The sequence below is a fragment of the Trichoderma gamsii genome (genome assembly GCF_001481775.2).
Source record: "Trichoderma gamsii strain T6085 chromosome Unknown Scaffold_35.2, whole genome shotgun sequence".
NCBI lineage: Eukaryota > Fungi > Ascomycota > Sordariomycetes > Hypocreales > Hypocreaceae > Trichoderma > Trichoderma gamsii.
The window spans coordinates 44,963-66,138 of NW_020171372.1; the positions used below are offsets into that span (position 1 = coordinate 44,963).

Below are 21,176 nucleotides of genomic sequence, written 5' to 3' on the forward strand. Positions count from 1 at the left end.
CAACATTAGCCGAGCTGGCTTTTCTTGCTTGGAAGAAAACATATGCCTCAGAAAATAATCATGGACCCTGTTCCTTCCCTTTAATGAAATCCTGGTAACGGTTTCCACCCCTGCCGTTCTTGCCTCGGATTCGAATCTCAGTCGCAAGTCAGGAGCGCAACTGTCTAGCAAAGACTCCTTGACTTAACATTGGGGAATCCTTACATCTAACATGAATTCAGTCGACGGTTTCATTTTCTCGAATTCAGAATCTTCATGATGGAGCGATTGCAGCTCAAGTTTCTCACAGAACTGACATGGTACGTCCCACTAGAGCGCTTATATACATCCTCCCGCCCCTCTCTCTAGATGAAATAGTGATACCTACCTCGACCTAGTTCGTGAAGGATTATATCATGTCCCGCGGGGCATCTATGGGGCATCCGTAGCAACCTGTAACTGGACGAAAGTCGCAGTCACATGGTCTCCTTTCGACGCTGGACGAAGTCAGAAATTACTGGTGCCATGGCAACTGGCGTCAGCGTGGGTGAGGCGACGAGGCTCGCAACTCGTTGCGACTCGTTATTACCACAACTATAATAATCGCGTGAATGGGCAATGGCACCTATACAAAGCAAAGTCTACCGCTTACGAGGAATTCCTGAGCACCTGGATCGTCTTGGTGTGACACAGCTTGTCAGCACATTTGTCCCCGGCGGCGACCTCCGAGATGTCATCGTAACATCTTTGGCTCTCAGCTGCGAAGTATGGACCGTTTCGCGCTCCAAAGTGGCTACTTTGTCATTTCAGAAGCTTCCTGATGCCGTCAGCAAAGATCCGACAGCAGGAGAGTGGCCACTACGAGTGCTTGCTCTGGCTAAGCCGCTGCTCCTGGATGATACATTTTTTGGACTATGTCCTTTAAACGACGTCCCAGAACACCAACACAAATATGAGTATGTCAAACATAGAAACTACTGATCAGATGCACGACGATAAGACTAATGTGTTGAAGCTGCATTGTCATATCAGGACTTGCCAGCCATCCTATGGGCTCATGGCAGCCGCATGGAGAGGACAAATCATTCATGTGGATCCGAGACACCCTGCCTCTTTTAGTGCCTAATGTCAAGTTTATTCTGTATGGATACGATACAACGCTGGCTGGAAGCAAGTCATTCCAAGCGGTATCAGATCTCGCATTGAGCTTCATCAGCACCCTTCAGCAAGGAGGCTGGACTTCAGCTGGCCATAGACAGCTGTTGTTCTTCGCTCATAGCCTCGGAGGGGTCATTCTAAAGGAAGCTTTCCGTATGCTAGCTGACAGTGGGGTAACGGATGAATTGATCTTGACTCGCACAAAAGGAGTCATCTTCTTTGGAGTTCCGAGCCAGGGCCTTGACGTCTCCGATCTCGACATCATGTTGAAGGACCAACCAAACAAAGATGCACTTGTGAATGAAATCTCAAACGAGTCTCCATTTATCAATATATTAGAAGAGCAATTTTCGGGTATCTCGCATCTTCGAAAAATGAAGCTTCTCTGGGCCTATGAAACCAAGACAACTCCCACACTAACGGTATGTTTTCGTTTTGTTATTGCGTACTATGGAAATGGTGTTGAGTGACGTCTATAGATGGCTAATGGGAAATATCGGAGATCTGGACCCGGAAGAGTTTTCGTGTCTCCTCAATCTGCAACTAGCCAACGATATACAACTGACCCATCTTCAACTATACAAATAAACGCAAATCACTCAGACATGGTTAAGTTCTCTCAAGGAAATGAAGCAATTGATCGGATCGCGTATAAGCTTCGAGACATGCTTGAAAGCGACGCTGCGAAAATTTACGGGGGGGTAAACGACACAGCCGTTGAAAAAAAAAGGACTGTGCATGAGAGTAACCAAGGAGCTGAAAAAGAAATGGAACATGTTGATAATTCCCTCGACCCAGACTTCTGGGATATAAAAGGTAAGATTATGGCGTTTTCTCTCCTTCGCCGAGCCATACTAATATTCTCAAGCTATCCTAAAGTCGATCAATGCTCCGGAACGCGATCTTCGATTAGAACAAATTGACATAGCGGCCGGGCATTCTTTCCAGTGGGCATTCGACAAGGCTTCGGTCGGATTGACTCGCTGGCTTCAAAGCGAAGAAAAACTGTTCTGGGTATCCGGAAAGCCCGGGTCTGGAAAGTCCACATTCATAAAATACCTGCACACCAATCCGCTTACCTCGGAATATCTACGCAACTGGTATCGCAGTACCAATAATGTTCAAGCGACATTCTTCTTCCATCATCGTGGTACCGCCATCCAGAAATCGCTTGAAGGCCTTTACCGTGGAATACTAGGCCAAATTTTGGAGCAATCTCCCCAGTCCTTATTTGTGATCCATCCAAATCTTTCGCAGACTTACAGAGAAGTTGTTCGCAACTACAATCTTGGGACTCTTTCTTCGGATTTGGCAGCTTTGGTCAGTTCATGTGAGGTTACTCAAGACGAGGAGATTTCGAGACAGCTCCAACATGTTTTGCTGTGTGAAATGCCCCGCAAAGCTTTTCGTACAATGGTCATGGATTCAAGGCAAGCCAGTGGTGCAATTGGCAAAGATACGGATACCTTAGAACAGATATTTCAGCATCGAGACCACTTGCAGCCGACTTCGACATATGCTACAATCATAGTTCGCAGAGACAAGAACAGAAATGCCTCCACTAGCTTGGCTCTTTGGATTTCCCAAAAATTAGTATTCACCCACGACATAACCAACCAGGAGACGGGTGGATTTGTGACCGTTGATCTTTTAATTTCTAGAAACACAAGCGCTTCTGCAAAATCTATGCTCAAAAGCAACAAACCTGTCTTTGCGACTCTGGATCTTTTTATTTCACAAAGACGAGTTTATACCACCGACATCTTCTACGGTAATGACGATGAGAAACTTGCTACTCTGGGCATCTTTGCTGAGGTAAAGGTTTTTGCTTCGGAAAAACTGAAATATTCCACAATGGTCGGAAAGGATTACTTTTCAGCTTCAAATTCCGAAATTAAATGGCCAAATGGAGAACAAATCGATTCTACGATTCAAGATTGGCTAGTAGCCATTGATCCAGTAGAACAATTCTCGCAGCTCAAAACGCTACTACAAAATCGCACGAAACAGCATAAATATCACCACATTGATAAGTTGGTCAAGGAAACTCTCATCCGATGTTTTTATCGAAAAGCACAGCAGCGGCGCATTGAGGCAGGACATTGGAGTCTGCAACAACTCAGCGACGCCATGGATAGGGTCGCCAGTCAACGTTTGATTGACCTGGATCTTTGCTTACTCCTCGATGCTTTAGACGAGCACGATGGACCGCCCGAAGTAATTTGTCAATTTATCAAGAAACTCACTACCGCTATGGGCAGTCGAACTAGAATGAAGATACTGTTCTCCAGTCGACCCTGGCAGTCATTTATTGATGCTTTTGGGCAAAATTCTGGGATTCAAATACATGACTTTACCGAGGGCGACATTCGCGAACTTTGCTTGGAAAAGGCAGTCCCTGATAAACCAGGCTCGGAAGCAGTACTAGAATTAACCGAAAAGATTGTCAAACAGGCTAGAGGTGTCTTCCTGTGGGTCAAGCTGGTGATAAGCGATCTTTTGGAGAATGCTGCCAGGCTGGCTGTTGCTGGATACAGTTTAGAGCAACTTCACGCAACGCTCATTGACATTTTAAACTCTCTACCCAATGATTTAGAGCAGTACTACAAACTCATTATTACCAGAATACCTTCTTCCTACCGCTGGGAGGCCTATTGCTTGCTCGAGGTTATCAGCAAATCAACAGATACAATATTTCTTTCTCAAGTCCCAGATATTCTAGCCTGTGCACAAGCAAATAGCGTGGGGGACCTTTTTGCGTTAAAGGCTAGGTCTCGAGATGTCGCTCATCGATATTCTGTCGAAGACCTCAGGGCTCACTCAGGCGGCTTGATTGAGGATGTCTCTTCAAGCCAGCTCCAGTTGCTTCACCAAACCCTTGTGGAATTCGTTCAGCTCCCCGAGTTTAAAAAGGTCGTTCTCGAAGATAGGTATCGTATTATGAAGGAGAATGGTTATTCAATACTTTTGAAGTATACAATTTTCAGGGAAGGCCCGCGACACAAAGGATTTCACGATCACCATTCACCCGTGTTGACTGTGAGCAGTAAAGCCCTCTATTACGCACGGGAAGCAGAGTCTACTACAGGAGAAAGCGCTTTTGCCCTCTTTCAGCATGTGGTCTGGGAGCCACCAGAAGGAGGTAATTTTCTTCCGAAACTTGAACAACAGAAGTACACGACCCTGGAGATTGCCCTAGCTTATGGATTAAAGTTGCTCTGTAGCGATGCCTTGAAACGCGATGCTCGTGTTAATGCTGACAGAGCTCCGCTGGTATTTCTTATATTGCGAAATATGATTCAAAAGGGAAGAATTGATAGTGCCAGCGCTCTCAATACGCTCAAAGATATGGTGGCTCAAGGATTCCCGATCCACAACAGCCATATAGGCTTCCTGACGATACTAAGTCATCAACATAACGAAGCATCATGGGTAGTCAAGGAAGGCGTTGCATCAAACGTGGATGTCAATCCCTTGATAGCCTTCTGTCAGGAGGTGCTGGACACATTCTTCGAATCGGGTTTCAGCATTACGTGTCAAATGGAAGGCTTGGCGGTTGATGAATTTGCTCTCTTTAGGCAGTCTATGAGACTGCGCGGCATAAAAGATACCGTCCAGGCCATTCACATTTCTAGTCATCATGAAATTACGAGGCATCTTTTAGAGAACGGCGCCAGTCCTAACGAACTGACCACGGAAAGGCTGACCCCGATCGACTGCTGGATAAAAGGCAATGCAGAGAATACATTTCCTCCAGGAGCTGGCAATATTGTGCTGTCTATTACGGTTCTCATCGAGCATGGAGGGCGCCTAAACGTGTGTACTCGAAAGGAATGGAAAAGCCTGGTACAATCTCTAAGTACCACTACCCACTTCAACCTTCCGCAATGTCCTGGATGGCTTGACGGAGCACCGGGTGCAAGTCGATGGATCGATATCGACATACGAGATGCTGGGAGGCGTTCTGGAAACCTGTTGAAATTATTGAAGCGCAAATGAAGGGAGGGAGGCGGTATACAATAATCACACAATGCTATCGAGGATTTGGTTGGCATCGGACCCGTTCACTACCCAAGCGATGAACGGCGATGGAAGGGAACAAGGAAGCAAATGCAAGAAAGAAGCAAAAAAAAAAAGAAAAAGAACCACCTTGATATCTTAACCAGGCAATTTGGTTGTATAGGAAAAGCCCAATGCGGGGGTCGAACCCGCAACCTTGAGATATCGCATCGCCACATCAGAGCGTGTGAATTAAGAGTCTCACGCTCTACCGATTGAGCTAACCGGGCTAAGCTGGTTAAGCTCTTGGTGGATTGTTGAAGAGAATGCGAGTTGAATCATGCTATCAGACTTTGACAAACGCGGCCCTCTTCCCAATTTTTGTTTTTTTTTCCATCGCGCAAAATTTGTTTGGTTTACACCGAGCTAGAGGCTCGAGTGGGCTTACAGTGGGGTGGGCTGGTCCAGATCCGGCCCAAGGTGAGGCTAGCGAGGCGTTAGCGGCGTCCGGACCGCAATTCTGCTGCATGCACTCTGCTGCTAGTTGTAGTTCCACTGGACTACAGCAAACAAATGAAACCTACCCTATGATGTTGACGTTGTTTGATGTTTTTCAAGATTTTCTCGCCGGAAACAAACGATCAAGTGAAGTTGCCTGAAGGTGATGTGTAGAAGACATGTAGAATGAAGCCATGTAACCAGCTTCGGGGCTTGTTTTTTATTTGTAGATTGAAATGCTGCCTCAAGATATTTGATTTGCATCCATTTTAAGCCTTCGATATTCAAAGGTCCTTTTTCCCCACGGGCCCGGCCAAATTCTTGTTTGGGCCGGAAATTATAGCGCTCGGGCCGCTAAATTCCAGCATTTCAAGCACTACTAACACTAGAACTGTAAAAGCCGTTCTTGGCGGCCAGAGAAAAGTGCAATGGCACAGTGTACAAGTACTCAATCAGGCACATCAGATGCATTCAACGCAACTCAGTCAACTCAGCCCAATCAACACGCTTTGACCTCGCCCCTCCTGCGCGTTTGCTGATTCGCGTCGCTATGGAGCACGAGTGGATTCTGTTTGACCAGACGTTATATGTGGAGCCTCAGCGTGCTATCCAGCATTTGGTAAGCGTCGCTCTAGTGTAGTTGCGGCCTGACGTTGTTTATCTGCAGCATCGAACAACTGCAGAGTACAAACATACTAACAGGTAGGACCATACCTAGTAGGTATGTAAGTGCTATTTGTTAGGTGAAGATGGTTGAGGTTCACGAGATATACGACTCGGATGAGATGGAGGAGATGAGCAAAATTGACGAGAAACTCAAGGCAGCAGCCCTCGCCTCAAGCCAGCCCTTCCCGCAAGATGCCAGGCCACTGCCTCCACCCAGCACAGCGCCAACTCTATGCAAGGAGCAGCAAGACCTGATTGACCTCATCGCAACAGGCAACAATGTCTTCTTTACTGGATCAGCAGGCTGCGGAAAATCCACCGCGCTCAAGGTCGCAGTGAATATGCTGAGAGCCCAGGGTAAAATCGTCCACATCGTTGCACCCACCGGCCGAGCAGCGCTCCAGGTCAACGGCATGTCGACATGGTCCTACATGGGCTGGACGCCAGACCATCACAAGCTTCCCATTAAAAAGCTGATGCACAAAGGGTTCCGCAGGCACGTTAGGGAACGTCTGAGAGACACAGATGTGCTCATTATTGACGAAATTAGCATGGTGGAGAATCACCATCTCGAGCGCATCAATTTGTGCATGAAAGCGGCGATTTGCTGGAACCGGTGGCACGGCGGGGGAGACGGCCCGTCCTTTGAGGGAGATGCTCCCATCGATAATGGAGACGCTCCGCCCTTTGGGGGAGTCCAGGTCATCGTCACGGGAGATTTTTGCCAATTGCCGCCTGTCAAGCCATTCGAGTTTTGCGTCGTGTGCGGACAGAAGCTCATCTCCGACGAGGATGGAGCCGAGTTCAACTGCGACAACAATCATGGCCCCTTTCCAGAGACGGACAAATGGGCCTTTAGGAGCTCTGCTTGGGAGGAAGCCAATTTCCATTACGTGAATCTGAAAGAGATTCACCGCCAAAAAGACGAGTCCTTCATCAGAATGCTCCAGAAATGCCGTCTTGGAATTCCGTTTCTGCCACAAGAGATAGCGATACTGATGAATCATCCTTGCGAGGTCCAAAAAGCTACGAAGCTACTCTGCACAAGAAGAGAAGTACAAAGGATAAATCAAGAAAGCTTCAATAAGTTAAAGACACCAAGATACCAGTATGAAGCTCTCGATGGCTTTGAACCACGTACGGAGGAGCATAACGATCTCCCCCAGTACACAAGACGACAGTATGACGGAACCCTGGAGGCTTGCAGAGACCAACGCCTGGAACCACGCGTCATACTGCGAGGTGGCATGCTCGTGATCCTGCAGGTAAATCTTGACATAAAAGCAGGACTGGTCAATGGAAGCCAGGGCATCATATGCGGCTTTGAAGCATATAGCCCTGAAAAACTCCCTAGAACTGCAACCGGTGACAACGCTGACTCTATTCCTTCGGAGCAACGCCTCACCGGGGATCATGCAAAGCTCAGAGAGAGGCAGATACACCGTTTTGTGGAATATCAACTACAGTCAAGTAATTCATGGGCGGCCAAGGCGTGGCCTCGCGTGCTATTCCACAATGGCCTGAAGAGAACCATATACGCAACGTGTACAGTGAACTCGGTAGGCGATAAAGAGCCATATTCTTTGCTACATCGGACTCAAGTGCCCTTGATCGCCGGATGGGCCATGAGCGTTCACAGAAGCCAGGGCATGACGCTAGATCGCGTCATTGTTGACCTGTCCAATGCTTTTGAGGCGGGCCAGGTGTACGTCGGATTGTCTAGAGCGACAAGCCTCCAAGGCCTCAAAATCGAGGGCAACTCAGACGGATTACTCGCAAGGGGGGGGAATGACGATGTTCGAGTCTTTTTGGAGGCAAAGTTCGGCAACGAGCTATTTAGATCAATTCGAGAATATTCAGGACACCTTGAGAAGAAGAGTGGATATGGCGAAGCACACGGGAGCAAATGAAGGCCTCTTATAATTGGGGAAGTGAGTGAGCAGCAGCAAGGAAAGCACGCAACGACAATCTGGAAAAGGGAGAGGCCATCATCATCGGGGAACGACACTAAATGTGTGAGCGACACCGCGTCTGCAACTAAACGCACAAAGATGCGGTAATTGAAAACTTGGCTCAATTTTCCATTGGGCGTTCATCTCGATATTTGAAGATACTACGTTGTCATCGTGCTTTAGCAGGAAGGGGACGCACATATTTTGCTGCAGGTAGCTTTTTGGAAGACGAGTTATCCTCTATTGCTAAGCGTTTGCTTTGCTAAATCTTATTTGTTTTCGGTGGAAGCGAAGAGCGTTTATTTTTTGATACAGTCAGTCTGTTTGGATGCCTCAAGAGGGAGTGCAGAATTCAGGAATAAATAGCCGCTGGATACAGGGCAAGGGTGGACAACCTGGATATATACTGCTACTGTTTAGTAGACCTAGGGTTGCGCATGCATGTCAGAAGGCAGAATCTCCTTGGTATATGCTACTGTTGCTAAGCTGGGCTTGTGTTGATACATTGCTTCTGCGCTGAATACGGTGAAAAGCGCTTTTCTTAGAGTGTAAGGTCTATGGAATCAAGATGTTCAGCCAAAAATGAAGCAGAATCTCACTGAATCGCTAATATCGCTCCAGACCTTTTATTCCACCCTTCCAATTTTTCGTCAATATCGCTTTCGAGCTTTCATCCATCCTCATTATCGGTCTTCGTCTCTGCCTCACTCAAATTCGCAAAGAAATTCTCGCTAATCAGCGCCAAAGTTGCTTCGCCAGATAGTCGCAATATCCTCTGCAATCTCCTCGCTCACATCAGCCCAGTCGTCCTCATCTCCAGTCTCTTTCTGGTGCCTAGCGAGCGTTGTTATGTCGAAGCGGTGCCCTGCCCATACTCCCCTGCAGATATTCGTGGGATCTTCAATGCCAACGGCGGGCGCAGAAGACCAGCAGATCCGCGTGAGTAAGACTTCGCCAAAGCCTATAACATTAATATCCGGGCCGTGGATGAACTCTGGCTTTAATGCAACGGCTTCGGCACGGACAAATTGTTTCTTGGTAAGATTTCGAAGGATCCATGGCTCGTTTGTGGGAAGGAATTCGCGATCGCTTCGAGGGCGCAGGCCTAGAGTGATGAGATCGGCGCTCGTGCACAATCGCCGCGAGGTGAATTGCTCTCTCAGCCGAAAGATTTCGTCTAGCATACATGGCTCTTTTTGAACTTCCGAAACTCCGGTTCTGGTATAGTCGTAGAGAGTCGCTGGTTCTACGCTGATAACCTCTTGTGTGCTTGGATCATGCTCCAAGCGTTGCTGCTGAGTTATAGGTTGGAGCTCTTTCTCTGAGGAGAATATAGCGGGAAAGTCATCCGGCTCAGTATTTTCTCCCACGCATACAATCTCTTGATCAGCCCATGGCCCGAACAGCAGGCGAAGATGCTCGTGGACCCGCCTGCGAGTTATGTCGCGGAATTGCGGAAAAGCTAGCCCGAGGCTGAGGGCGTCTTCGATGCGATTAGTCTGCTAGAATATCATCCAATGGAGTTCGGCCGGGAGATTGAGAAGGGGAATCTGCTGCTGCTGATGATGATGATGATGACCAGATTGTGCGAGATGAGGGCCATCAGCTGGCGGAGTCGAGGTTGGAGTTGGCTCTACGGGGACGGCGAGCAGCCTGACGAGGGATCTAGCCCGGCCGTTGAAGAGAAGCACCTCAAGCGTGCCTCCGTATTGATCGACGCTTCTGGCTCGAAGAGCCACAGTGAAGAATTTCTCAAGCATGTTGTAAAATATAGGGATATAATATAGTGTGAAGGTGATGAGTTTGACTTTTGCGACTAGAACAAACATCTTGGTACATGTGAGGTAGTCTTGACAAACACGGTTGAGGCAGGAGGCAGGCAGCAGCAACTTTCATCATCAAGTAAAGGGGCTTATTATTACAACATCACTGCAAGAGCGCAAACTCCAATATTCTATTATTTCTTTCTTTTTCTTTTGACATGCCTCTTCGTCTTGACCATGGCTTGGGCAGACGCCGTTGGCGATGGGCTGACATCAAATGCCGCCCCTGCTGTCAATCTTGACTAATGGCATCTTCAAAATGCCAATCCGCCCGTGCAGTACTTTTTCGTAGAGAGAAAATGTGTCATTTGCCATCTTTTTTGAGTGTAAAGCATTTTTTTATGTCTACATTGGATACAGCTGTTGATGATTCAGGTACATGGGCCGACTCGGGCGATCGCGCTTTGATTGGGGGACTTGGCGCTCAAGTAATCAAATTCCCAGCCTCGCGCATTAAGATTTGAGCGTCAACACTAGCTTCAAGCCCTGATTCAAGAAACTGATTGGTGCCATGAGATATATCTTCTTTACTCTACAATGGGAGCTGCAGTTAATTTGATGCGTTCCACACTTATACGCCGGCGCAGGTGAATGAATGATTAGGTAAGCACAGTCAGAGTAAAAGTGGGTCATCAGTCAGGTGACTTTTGCTTCCCTTTGCTCTAGTTCTGGCTTCGTCTCCTCCCTCCAACTCCACCGCTCACACATTCTCCATCAAACGAACGACAAGGCAACGAGACTGCCGCATCTGTTTCAAGAGCGCTTTCGCTGCACTTGCTCACGGCTACGACCACACGAACAGTTTGGCGACCGGCACCGGTTCTACAGGCTTCTACTCGCCGTCTACGGCCGGCGAAAGACCCTGGGTGTCGGCTTCAGGGCAGACTGGAGATCGTCGTGGTAGCGTGGCTGGGCAATGTGCACGAAGACGCTCGGCAACAACTGTGGCATCTCAGCTCCGTCTTCGTTATTGCCATCTCTTCGTAATTCTTTTCACGTTCCATGAGTCAAGGCTACTCTTGCCATCGCATACAAGCCTGGGCGGGCGGGAATCTCAAGCTATTTCTTGAGGGCTTTTTCCTCTTCACGTTCGTCTGGCTTCATCACTACTGACTTCATCATCTAGCTACCAGCCGTAGTCGACAACATGGCAGATCCTCTTTTCTCTCCAGCAGCCTCAACTGCCTCGGCGACTTCCACGAATCCGAATACTCCGCGCTCGAGTGAGCTACATGAAGGAAATTCGCAAGCAGATCAAGGAAATGTCGATACTGGCTGTCAAGCGGTGGCGATTGATGCCGCGCCTTCATCACCTTCATTGCCTTCATCGCCAGAGTCGCCTAGGACGAGAATTCAAGATATCCAACCGACATGGCCCAGTAAAATAGACCGCACGAAAATACGCGCAGAGGCTTGCTGGCTTGACCAAACCATGGATAATGTCTTGCTAGATATACACTGGGCTGGACAGCATGGCCGCGCATTTTTGAAACTTCACACAACCTTGCACCTGGAGGGCGCACCTGGTGCTTCTCGGCATGGCCTCGTAAACGCCTACATCTTCATATATCCAGAGCGAATACGCCAGCTTTCATTCACCTCACAGCCCCAATATTCACCTTTTGGCCCGCCTACCATTGCTCTCACCTTTGATCTTAGTAGACCACCTGCCCTCATTCTCCCCAAGACATACACCAGTTTTGGGCCTGGAGCAGAAGCCACGATGCAATCTCTTCGTAACCTTATTCAACAGACATATTTCACCGTCTTCGCGTCTCTTCCAAGCAGAATGCTCTCATCATCGTGGCTGCAGCAATTTTGTCAAGACATCACAGAGCACAAATTCTCAACCATTGCAGCTCTCGCAAACTTGAAGTCTCTGTATCAAGGCCATGGCGCTCGGGCGGTTGAAGGCGATGGTCCGTTTGAAGCTGTTTGTGACCAGGGTAGTGCTGCTGCCCCTGTTGCCCTTGTTGCCCCAGAGCTCCCAGCTTATGAAGAGGCCAACCCAAGTTTTCCTCCTTCACGATCTAGTAAGTATTCCATCTACGCAAATCGGCCAACGCCTTCAGGTGCTTCTACATGTGCTAACTGCTTGTCTAGCTAAGAGAAAAAGGTCTTATGATGAGAGCTCTGCGATGGGGCATGACTCCAAGTCGACGGGAATTGCAGCTATGCAAGCCCTCATTGGAGACATGCTCGAGGCAAAGCTCACCGCTCATGAGCGCAGGGTGGGGGCGATGCTGTCTGCGCATGAGGACAAAGTCCAGGAGATGCTATCTGCTCACTTGTGCAAGGTAAATGAGCAGTTGGCCATCAACAACTACAGTATCGCAGATCAGATTGATGCTGTAGAGGAGCGGGTAAAGAGTGATGTGGTGAATGAGTTTACGGACACGATCAACAACAGGATACTTGAAGAGATGGAGGGAGTGCAAGAATCTGTCATGGAGCAGATTACTTCAATGCCCTTGCAAGCTCACCTAACGTTTCCCAACCATCCGTACCTTTAACATGGAGCCCATAATGATTGACGATAGCCATCTAATTGAATATATATGCCACTGAATATATGGTTCATAAACCAATTGACATATGACTGCTTTCTGTCTCTTGTTTTTCTTCTTTCCGGATTCGTCGTGTTGCTCCTGCTACTTTGCACAAGTCTCTTCCATTTGGGAAAGATGCACCATCTTTCCGCTCCTTCTCGTGAAAAGCGTCTCCACAACCACTGTTTACAACGACATCCTCGCTTTGCCAATTCCTCTCTTCCATCATTTCCCACGATTATTTGACCAGCATGGAGACGGCAGCGCTACGAGTTTATAGTTACGGTGACCCTGCCACGACTCGTATCCACCCGTGGCTTTTTGTAGCGATCAGCAGTTCTTCTTTCGCGGCAATATTCTGGGACCATTACTGGGCGATCTACTGTATTGTATCAGTACAAGAGATTTGCCCTCACAACACGTTTATTGCTTACTCACGTATGAACGACGCACTCAGCGCTTATCTTCCTCCTTGTTTATCCACTCGAGGCAAAGAGATACATAGCTATTGGCGGCAACACGGCCTAAAATGGTAGGGCTGAGGGTTCCCCATCCCCATCCATTGGACTCATCACACTATGCCATTTAGAGCAATCTAAAAACGAGGGATGACAGAGCCACTACTTACCTGGATGCCGTCCCCCGGGACAAGACGAAATGAGATGGATGAGATTCGCAGCAAGTTCGCAGCAAGTTCGCAGCAAGTTCGCAGCAAGTTCGCAGCAAGTTCGCAGCACTGGCATTCCGATGACAATTGAATCGATCGCACATAGCAATCATTTGAAGCGCGCAATTGACCGACTAATAAGAAGGTCGCCAAGATGGTGAATACCGGAAAGCCTAGCATGGCTTGTGCCACTTGCAAAACGCGCAGGATCAAAGTAATGAATGAATCCACCAAAACTTCCTGGTCATTGTACCTCTACACACTGGTACTCTGAATCTAACCCGCAATGTAGTGTGACAGACTGCAGCCCGAATGTTCCCAGTGCAAAAGATCCGGATGGGCGTGTCCGGGCATACCTTCCGAGGCCGATGTCATGTTCCGGCACCACCGCAGACGTGCCGCGCCCGGAGGCTCTCAGCAAGCAAGCATTGGCCCGCCGTTGGAACCAAGAGACGGGCAGAGAATCATCGACTTGGCGCCTGCAATTACAGACAGGGCTACAGCCTTTTTCCTGTATCAATACGCGTTTAGTCCCGAGCTCTGCGCCAGCACCGGCATCTCTCCAGGAGTCCACGAGCATTTGCCGATCCTGCTTCAACACGAACCGCCTACAGGAGCGCTTAGTACCATTGTTGCAGCCACGGGACTTGCCGCTTTGGCAAATGCTGGGGCTTCAACTTCGTGGAAATACGATGCATATCGTTCATACGGAAAAGCCATCCAGCAGTTGCAAGTTGATCTGCAGGATCCCGTCCACATGAAATCTGATAGCACGCTGGCAGCTGTCATGCTGATGGGTACTTTTGAGGTAAAACATCATTTTGTTCCCCTCATCCTTTTGCAATCAAGTTGAACACATGCAGGAGCTGACTGCTGCACTAGATGATTTCTAATGGTGACTTGACTTCTATGGAGTCTTTCGGCCGCCACATTATAGCCGGCGCTCAATGTGTTCAGCTTCGAGGCCCAAGCCAGTTTCGCAATTTAGTATCCGTCATTTTATTTATTCAGCTACGTCGTCTTATTGTATGAATCTCTTCCCTTTAAAATAAAAAACAGGCATACCCATGAGCGACAAGTTTGGCGCATGCTAATAATTCGCAGGTCTCGACTTGCCACCAGCTACAGATGCCATTACCTTACACTCTCAAGACGTGGTCACGATGGACTGAGAATCCCAGAAAGAAAGACGAGGCTTCCCTCAACCGCTTTTCTGAGCTAAATGAGGACCTCGCAGCTATCCGAGCTGAGATCAAGCGAAAGGCCATACGTAGCCCTGCAGCTGTGACTGCCATGTTAAAGCCAATCGATCACAAGCTTGAGGACTGGAAGTCGAAGCTTCCGGATTCGTGGAATTATAGATCGTACAGATCTCTAGTTCCAGGGACTAACACAGCGGCTGGGGGCCAGATGTTTCAATATGACGAGTATCCGGATTTCTGGGTTGCTTCCACTTGGAATAACTACCGCATGGTCCGCATCTTGATCCATGATTCCATAATGACGACGACAATAAAATACGGCACAGATGAAGAGAAGATGGGGATCAAGCACTCAGCCAAAATACTGGCCGAGATGACAAACGGGATTTGCTCCAGTGTGCCGTACATTATGGGCGATAGGTGCAACAGACGCTACTCGAGAGGCAGCCTCGAAGCTGCAAGGCCAGACTTGAGACGAGCCAAACCAGGTGGATACACGCTGTTATGGCCACTGTTCCTGGCTGGATCGCTGAGCACTACACCCAAAGACCAGCGAGACTGGATTGCTGTCGTTTTGCGAGAACTGGGCCTCCGCATGGGCATACAGCTAGCCATATCGATGGCGATAAAACTGGAGCAGACAACCTCGTCAATTTCGGATCCTGACCTGTGGTATATTGGCGAATTCCCCCCCGGCTAGTTGAGTTGACGGCGAAACAGCTGGCCGTTCTTCCTCTTCTTCGTTTTCGTTAGCCCTATTATGATTAATTATTGTTTATTACTATTCGCGAAATCCTATCGTGTGGGGCCAAGACGACTCATTAACACTGCAAGCCTAAGGAAATACGACGCGGCCGGCGCCAAGCCCTGTTATACTTGGATCGTACTAAAGTATGACAACGTCTTAGTTGAGGCTGCGCTATGCTTCGCCTAGCTAGTCTTGCGAACTGGCCAATCAGGGACTCTGTCGCTGCTCTATACTGTCTGCATTTGGACTTTCTCCTTGCAAGCACAATGCTTCGAGATAGTAACTACTGTGATGGTCAAGATATTGGTAATAATCCCATACCTTACTAGCATTTGGAACTGAGTGGATTTGAGGCTTACATGTTCTGTCTAGGGGATCTTGTTGAAATTCGCCATGGGTTTCATGGGTCGCAAATGAGCATCCCTAGAGCTATACGATGGTCTTCTTCAGCATTTAAACAACCCGTTATTCCTTCCAACGCGTCAACACATCCATCCTAAATCATCCTCTTCTCTCCTATAGCCCATTTGCTCAGATTGGCAAGATGGCGCTGCTCTCCCTCGTTCTCACCACTCTCCTAGCGGCAGCGCCATGCTACGCTAATACTGGGTGCCCAAGTTCATTGCCGTCGACCCCATCGGTTACGACAAGACATGGGACACTGTTGGGTGGAAAATGCAACACAACAGACGTAAACTTCTTCTTGTCTATTCCTTACGCAAATCCTCCAAAGAGGTTTCACGCTCCTGCGCCATATACTGAAGTGTTCAACAAACGAAACGCAACGGTTGCCGCTCCGGCCTGTCCGCAGTTTGGGACGACTTTCATTGAGACAGGAGCGCAATCTGAAGACTGGTACGTAACTGTACTGCTATAGACTTTTTTATGCACATATCTCTTGTTACACCTATCTAATGATGACCAAAAAGCCTCTTCCTTGACATCTGGGTTCCGGAGCACAAGCCTCATGAATCCAAGCTCCCTGTCAAGATATGGATCTTTGGTGGCAGCAATGAGGCAGGAGGTATTTCCAATGCAATGTACACAGGATGTTACGCTGCCGAGAACGCCATTCAGGTCAATGTTAACTATCGAGTTGGACCTTTGGGCTTCCTGGCGGCTGACAAGGCTGGAATCGGTGGCAACTTTGGCATACAAGACCAGCTTCTGGCGCTAAAATGGATCAAGGATAATATCAAGTCCTTTGGCGGCGATCCTGTTAGTCTTTCTTTAACTCTGCCCATATCACTTTTCTTTCTTCAACTGCTAACGTGCGTCATCATCCTTGTTAATGAAATATAGGATAAGATGGTTCTTTTCGGACAGTCAGCTGGCGCTTTCAATACTTTTGCCATTGCGACTATGGATGAGGCCCCTAGTCTGATCAATGCTGCCATTATGGAATCGGGAGGTGGTAGCGATTTTGCATCTGTTGCGGAGGCTCAACCTTGGAATGATCTTTTCCTTACTGGTCTGGGCTGCCAGCCATCAGATGTAAGTGGCTCACTGTTACACCATTTTACGTTTCTAAACGTGTTCTCCAAATCTGACCGTCTTGCTTTAGTTCTCCTGTATCAATTCTAAGAGCGTAGCCGAGATGCAAAAAGCTATTTTACAGATGCCCGCTGGAGTTGGACCGACAATCGGTAGCCCCATCTCCCATCTCGGCCGAGGCTTTAGCTGGGGACCTCTTGTAGATGGCAAAGTAATTCCCAAGGCGCCTGCTTCAGCCGGTGTCAAGGTTCCATCTGTTTTCGGCTCGACCACGTCAGAGGGCATGCTCTTCGTTTTGGCTACCTATTCGCAAAACTTGACAAAGCAAACTCAGGATACTTACGACGACTTCTTGGGTTATCAGTTTGGCCCGCTTGCGTCGCGCGTCAATTCCACCTATCCGCTCTCCAAATTTCCACCAACCGCTTCTGTTCCCAACTCTGCCGACGCTGCCATCGGTGCCATTTACACTGACTACGCCTTCAAGTGTACGACCCACAGAGGCCTTCAGAAGGGCATCGCCAACAGGGTCCCTGTGTTTGCCTATTCCTTCGCCCGCGTTCCCTCTTGCACTTGGATGACGTCTGTCCCCGATGTTCCTTTTGTCCACAGCTTTCTTGGTGCCACGCACACCGCGGAGCTTCCATTTGTTTTTGGTGTGTTGGACGGGTTACCCGCACCCGGGGGGAACTGCAGCTCTACTGCAGACGACTTACAGGTCAGCAAGCAGATTATATCTTCTTGGGATAGTATGGCAGCTGTAGCAAGCCCTGGAGCTCATTGGCCGCGCTACTCTGGAGGAAGTCAGGGAAGCGAGGCCATGGGAATGCTGTATCTGGCGAACGAGACTGTTGTGGGCGAGATAGACTACAGCGTTTGCTCATTTTGGGACGAGATACGAGAAGAGTTATTGGCTCTGCAAGCTCATGGGAAAGTGAGCGGGCCGTAAGGGAGGGAGCAGAGGCGTTATGGGAGTTGGTGTTTCATTCAAGATGCCCAGATCAGACTCATCATGTAGAACTTGTTAGTCTTCTTATAAAACACTGCCTCACGGCTACGGTTAGATTCAGCGACTTTTCACTGGTCTTGGACTTTGAAGATTACCCGGCTTTGCGTTATTCCAATTAGCCAAGTAAACAGGAGACGATACAAGCGATGATGATTGGCAGCTAGCAAGGTGCATGTGCCTACCAAGTAAGCGGGCGTTCGACTGGCCTTCTCTATGAGTGGCCCTGCACTATTACGATCAGTACTTGTACCATGTTTATTCCAATATAATGACCTCCATATAGACTTGATGTTGTATCGGTGTAATGTAGAGGCTACTATTGCTATGCAACATGTACCAAAGATATGGTCATGTTACTACCCGTAATATGAGCAACAAGCAAAGTATTTTATAATGTAGGACTTTGAAAGCGGTGCAAGAACTGACTTGAAGCAGTCCAAGGCCTCCCCTGATTTTCTTGTTCTTTACACGTATGCGCTGTCAAGTCCCAGTGCTAGTAGTACCTACTAACACACGCGAGTTACACGCCCCTTGGCTGACATGTGAGGTACTGGTCTTCGAAGCGGCCAATCACACCCGTCGAGGGCTCTACAATGGGCAAAGGCTAATGGAGCTTTAGACCGGGCCCAGGCGATGATGCCGTCAGCGGCAGCAGAAGCGGAGTTCAGATCTGAGTACGTACATCGGCTCAGTTGAAGCAGCAGGCGTTTACTGGCAGGAATAACTGGCAGTCACCTTGATAGTGAGGAGTGAATCAGCCTAGATGCGCGGAGTTGTTGGCGGACTCTGCGTGAAAGACGGCATCGAGGGCAGAAGGATTTCGTGGGCTTTGAGCCTGGCGGCCTACTGTAGCAGTGGTTTGCGAGAAGTGGAGAAATTGTTGTCAGCCCGGCATCCCATTCGCCAAACCCCGGTCAAGCCACACGGAGCAAAGACGCTCCTCGATGGCGCTAGCAAACGCCCATTTTGCAAGGGCTGCTGGTGAGTCAGCCGATCCAGCCAATCCGAGGCTCGAAGCTGCTCACAGGCCTGTCGCGCGGGAGCAGCCGCCGAAACGCCACTCAAGCCACCATCTCGAAAATCTATCCGATCCGTATCAACAGTGGGCTTCGTTTCTTCTTTTTCTTCTCGTCTTAATCTCGTTCTCGTTCTTCTTCACGCGGAGGCCGCGTCAGGAGAGACGTATCGGAATGGATGAGTATCTGATCAAATCCGCAGCGGAGTTTGGATCCTCCAAGTATAAAAATGGATGAAGCAGCCATGTATTTCTTCTCCTCTGGACCATCTACACACATCAATACTAACATCACTTACACCAGCGCTGCCACGAACCCCTCCAATTCGTTCAACTTTTGAGTAGCTTCAACAGAGAAAACCATCTCGTCTACTCCTAAACCTCCAACATGTCCATGATTGGCCGTCTCTGGGGCTGCTTCAACCCGCCCACCCCTCCAAAAAGCAGCGATGCTATCCGGTTCGGCGTTTTGGGAGCTGCCAGCATTGCGTAAGTCAATACACATATATAGATGCTGCTTCCATTTCCGTAGCCAGTTTCATTACTATTTAATATTTTATCGTATCTGACCAATGCCTGCAGTCCCTATTCCTTATTCAACCCCGCCAAATCACACCCCGAGGTCATCGTCCAGGCCATCAGCGCTCGTGATCGCAGCAAAGCGGAAGCGTATGCCAAATCTCATGGCATTCCCGAGGTAAAAGATACTTATCAAGGTAAGCCTCCAACTGCAATGGTCGCATCTATAACATTCTGTAGCCTCTTGATAGAATGTACGTATAACTAACCCTCATGGTCTAGAAATCCTCGATGATCCCAACATCGATGCCGTCTTCATTCCCCTGCCTAATAGCCTACATTTTGAGTGGGCTGTCCGGGCCATCCGTGCCGGCAAGCATGTCCTGCTTGAAAAGCCTTCCGTATCCAACTCTGCCGAAGCCGATATCCTCTTCAACTTGCCAGAGTTGGACCAGCCCAACGGCCCCGTTTTGCTCGAAGCCTTCCACAGCCGCTTCTATCCTGCCTGGGCTTTGTTCAACTCGTTGGTTGACCCCGCCGAAGTCGAGCACGTGGAGTCGCGCTCTATGCTTCCCTGGTGGGCCACCAGCAAGGACGCGATTTACTTCAACTACAATCTTGCCGGCGGCACCATCTTGGCCATGGGCACGTATAACTTTGCCGCGTTGCAGTTGCTCTTTGGTGAAAGCCCAGAGGAGTGCATCAGCTGCGACGTCAAGTCGTACACAGAGGGCATACATGACAAGTGTGACTATGAGTTCAAGGCCACGTTCCGTTTCCCCAATGGCGGCACCGGCGTGGCCTCCAGCACGCTGGTGGGCGAAACCGTGATGAAGCCATCATGGGTTACAGTCAAGACCAGAGAGGCGGCCATTCCTAATGATGACCTGCCTGCGGGCCAGCAACAGTATCAAAAGCGGGAGCTGACGCTGCAAGGCCTTATCCATGGAGCCTTCTGGCATCGCATCGACATCAAAGAAGTCAACGAGATCCGAACAAAGGATGGCCAAGTTGTCAAGCAGTGGGAGAAGACGACCTCGCGAAAAGCATACACCTGGAAGGAAGCTGGCGGCGAGTTTTCTGATCTGCCCGGCGAGGCTCACTGGATGTCCTTTAGGCACCAGCTGGAACAGTTTGTCAACAAGGTCAAGGGGCGCAAGACGCAGCACTGGGTTGAGAGGGAGGATTCGATTGCACAGATGAAGATGCTTGATATGGCCTATGAGAAGAGCGGCCTGGGGCCAAGGCCGACCAGTTCGTTCAAGTGATGGAATTGCTTTCCTTGACCTTTTTAGCCGGTTCGTTTCCTTTCATTTATACCATGGCTTAGATATTTTTGTTTTCGACTTTGTAATCAGATGTCTTTTTTTGTCTCAAGTTTGAATGCGTTAGATACACCATTAGCCTGATTATGTACAGTCTCTTCTTATAATACCTACTACTAGTACTGCTCTAATAGATGTACATTACAGCCTTGACAATTATCTGCACTGGTTATCACATGCCAATAACAGGGCAGCTGCTGCCGACCAATCTCATAAAGGCACTATCAGTACATGGGTACAACATGCGGGGAAATCATCATTTCCTTGATTTCTCATCTTTGGGCAGCCTCAACGCCATCAAGAAGGAAGATGAATCAATCGGCGAAACTGCATCACAGCCAGAATGCGATAAATGAGGACACCGATAAATGAGGGCACGGGGACACGACAAGAAACCAAGATTATTGCAAGTTTACAGCACGATTTTCTTACGGCGAAGTCTTACGGCAATGTCTTACGACGAGGGCACAAGTAAGAAACAGATTCACAGCACATGATTTGATAACACAGCATTCACTTTTGGACAAGATGATTACGCCCACAATGCTTTTTATTCCGACCCCATGACTCTAT

General features: G+C 48.7%; 7 protein-coding genes across 7 annotated transcripts; 5 read left to right on the forward strand and 2 right to left on the reverse strand.

Moving 5' to 3' along the window:
• Positions 1-597: 597 nt before the first annotated feature.
• Positions 598-5,136, forward strand: TGAM01_v208366 (hypothetical protein; the record flags this gene model as incomplete). The annotated part of the gene is made up of 4 exons (XM_024550314.1): positions 598-935; positions 995-1,559; positions 1,617-1,953; positions 2,006-5,136. The coding sequence occupies 4 exons, from the start codon at positions 598-600 to the stop codon at positions 5,134-5,136; spliced, it is 4,371 nt and encodes a 1,456-aa protein (XP_024404922.1).
• Positions 5,137-6,383: 1,247 nt separating this feature from the next.
• Positions 6,384-8,210, forward strand: TGAM01_v208367 (PIF1; the record flags this gene model as incomplete). The annotated part of the gene is made up of 1 exon (XM_018808352.1): positions 6,384-8,210. One exon carries the CDS (start codon positions 6,384-6,386, stop codon positions 8,208-8,210), a length of 1,827 nt encoding a protein of 608 aa, XP_018658398.1.
• Positions 8,211-8,983: 773 nt separating this feature from the next.
• On the reverse strand, positions 8,984-9,436 carry TGAM01_v208368 (hypothetical protein; the record flags this gene model as incomplete). Its single annotated transcript, XM_018808353.2, has 1 exon — positions 8,984-9,436. One exon carries the CDS (start codon positions 9,434-9,436, stop codon positions 8,984-8,986), a length of 453 nt encoding a protein of 150 aa, XP_018658399.2.
• A 1,786-nt stretch (positions 9,437-11,222) lies between these two features.
• Positions 11,223-12,588, forward strand: TGAM01_v208369 (hypothetical protein; the record flags this gene model as incomplete). Its single annotated transcript, XM_018808354.1, has 2 exons — positions 11,223-12,108; positions 12,179-12,588. 2 exons carry the CDS (start codon positions 11,223-11,225, stop codon positions 12,586-12,588), a joined length of 1,296 nt encoding a protein of 431 aa, XP_018658400.1.
• A 302-nt stretch (positions 12,589-12,890) lies between these two features.
• Positions 12,891-12,992, reverse strand: TGAM01_v208370 (hypothetical protein; the record flags this gene model as incomplete). The annotated part of the gene is made up of 1 exon (XM_024550315.1): positions 12,891-12,992. One exon carries the CDS (start codon positions 12,990-12,992, stop codon positions 12,891-12,893), a length of 102 nt encoding a protein of 33 aa, XP_024404923.1.
• Positions 12,993-15,785: 2,793 nt separating this feature from the next.
• On the forward strand, positions 15,786-17,684 carry TGAM01_v208371 (carboxylesterase; the record flags this gene model as incomplete). Its single annotated transcript, XM_018808356.1, has 4 exons — positions 15,786-16,096; positions 16,171-16,459; positions 16,544-16,735; positions 16,806-17,684. The coding sequence occupies 4 exons, from the start codon at positions 15,786-15,788 to the stop codon at positions 17,682-17,684; spliced, it is 1,671 nt and encodes a 556-aa protein (XP_018658402.1).
• A 1,463-nt stretch (positions 17,685-19,147) lies between these two features.
• Positions 19,148-20,546, forward strand: TGAM01_v208372 (hypothetical protein; the record flags this gene model as incomplete). The annotated part of the gene is made up of 3 exons (XM_018808357.1): positions 19,148-19,248; positions 19,342-19,475; positions 19,561-20,546. The coding sequence occupies 3 exons, from the start codon at positions 19,148-19,150 to the stop codon at positions 20,544-20,546; spliced, it is 1,221 nt and encodes a 406-aa protein (XP_018658403.1).
• Between the last annotated feature and the right edge of the window lie 630 nt (positions 20,547-21,176).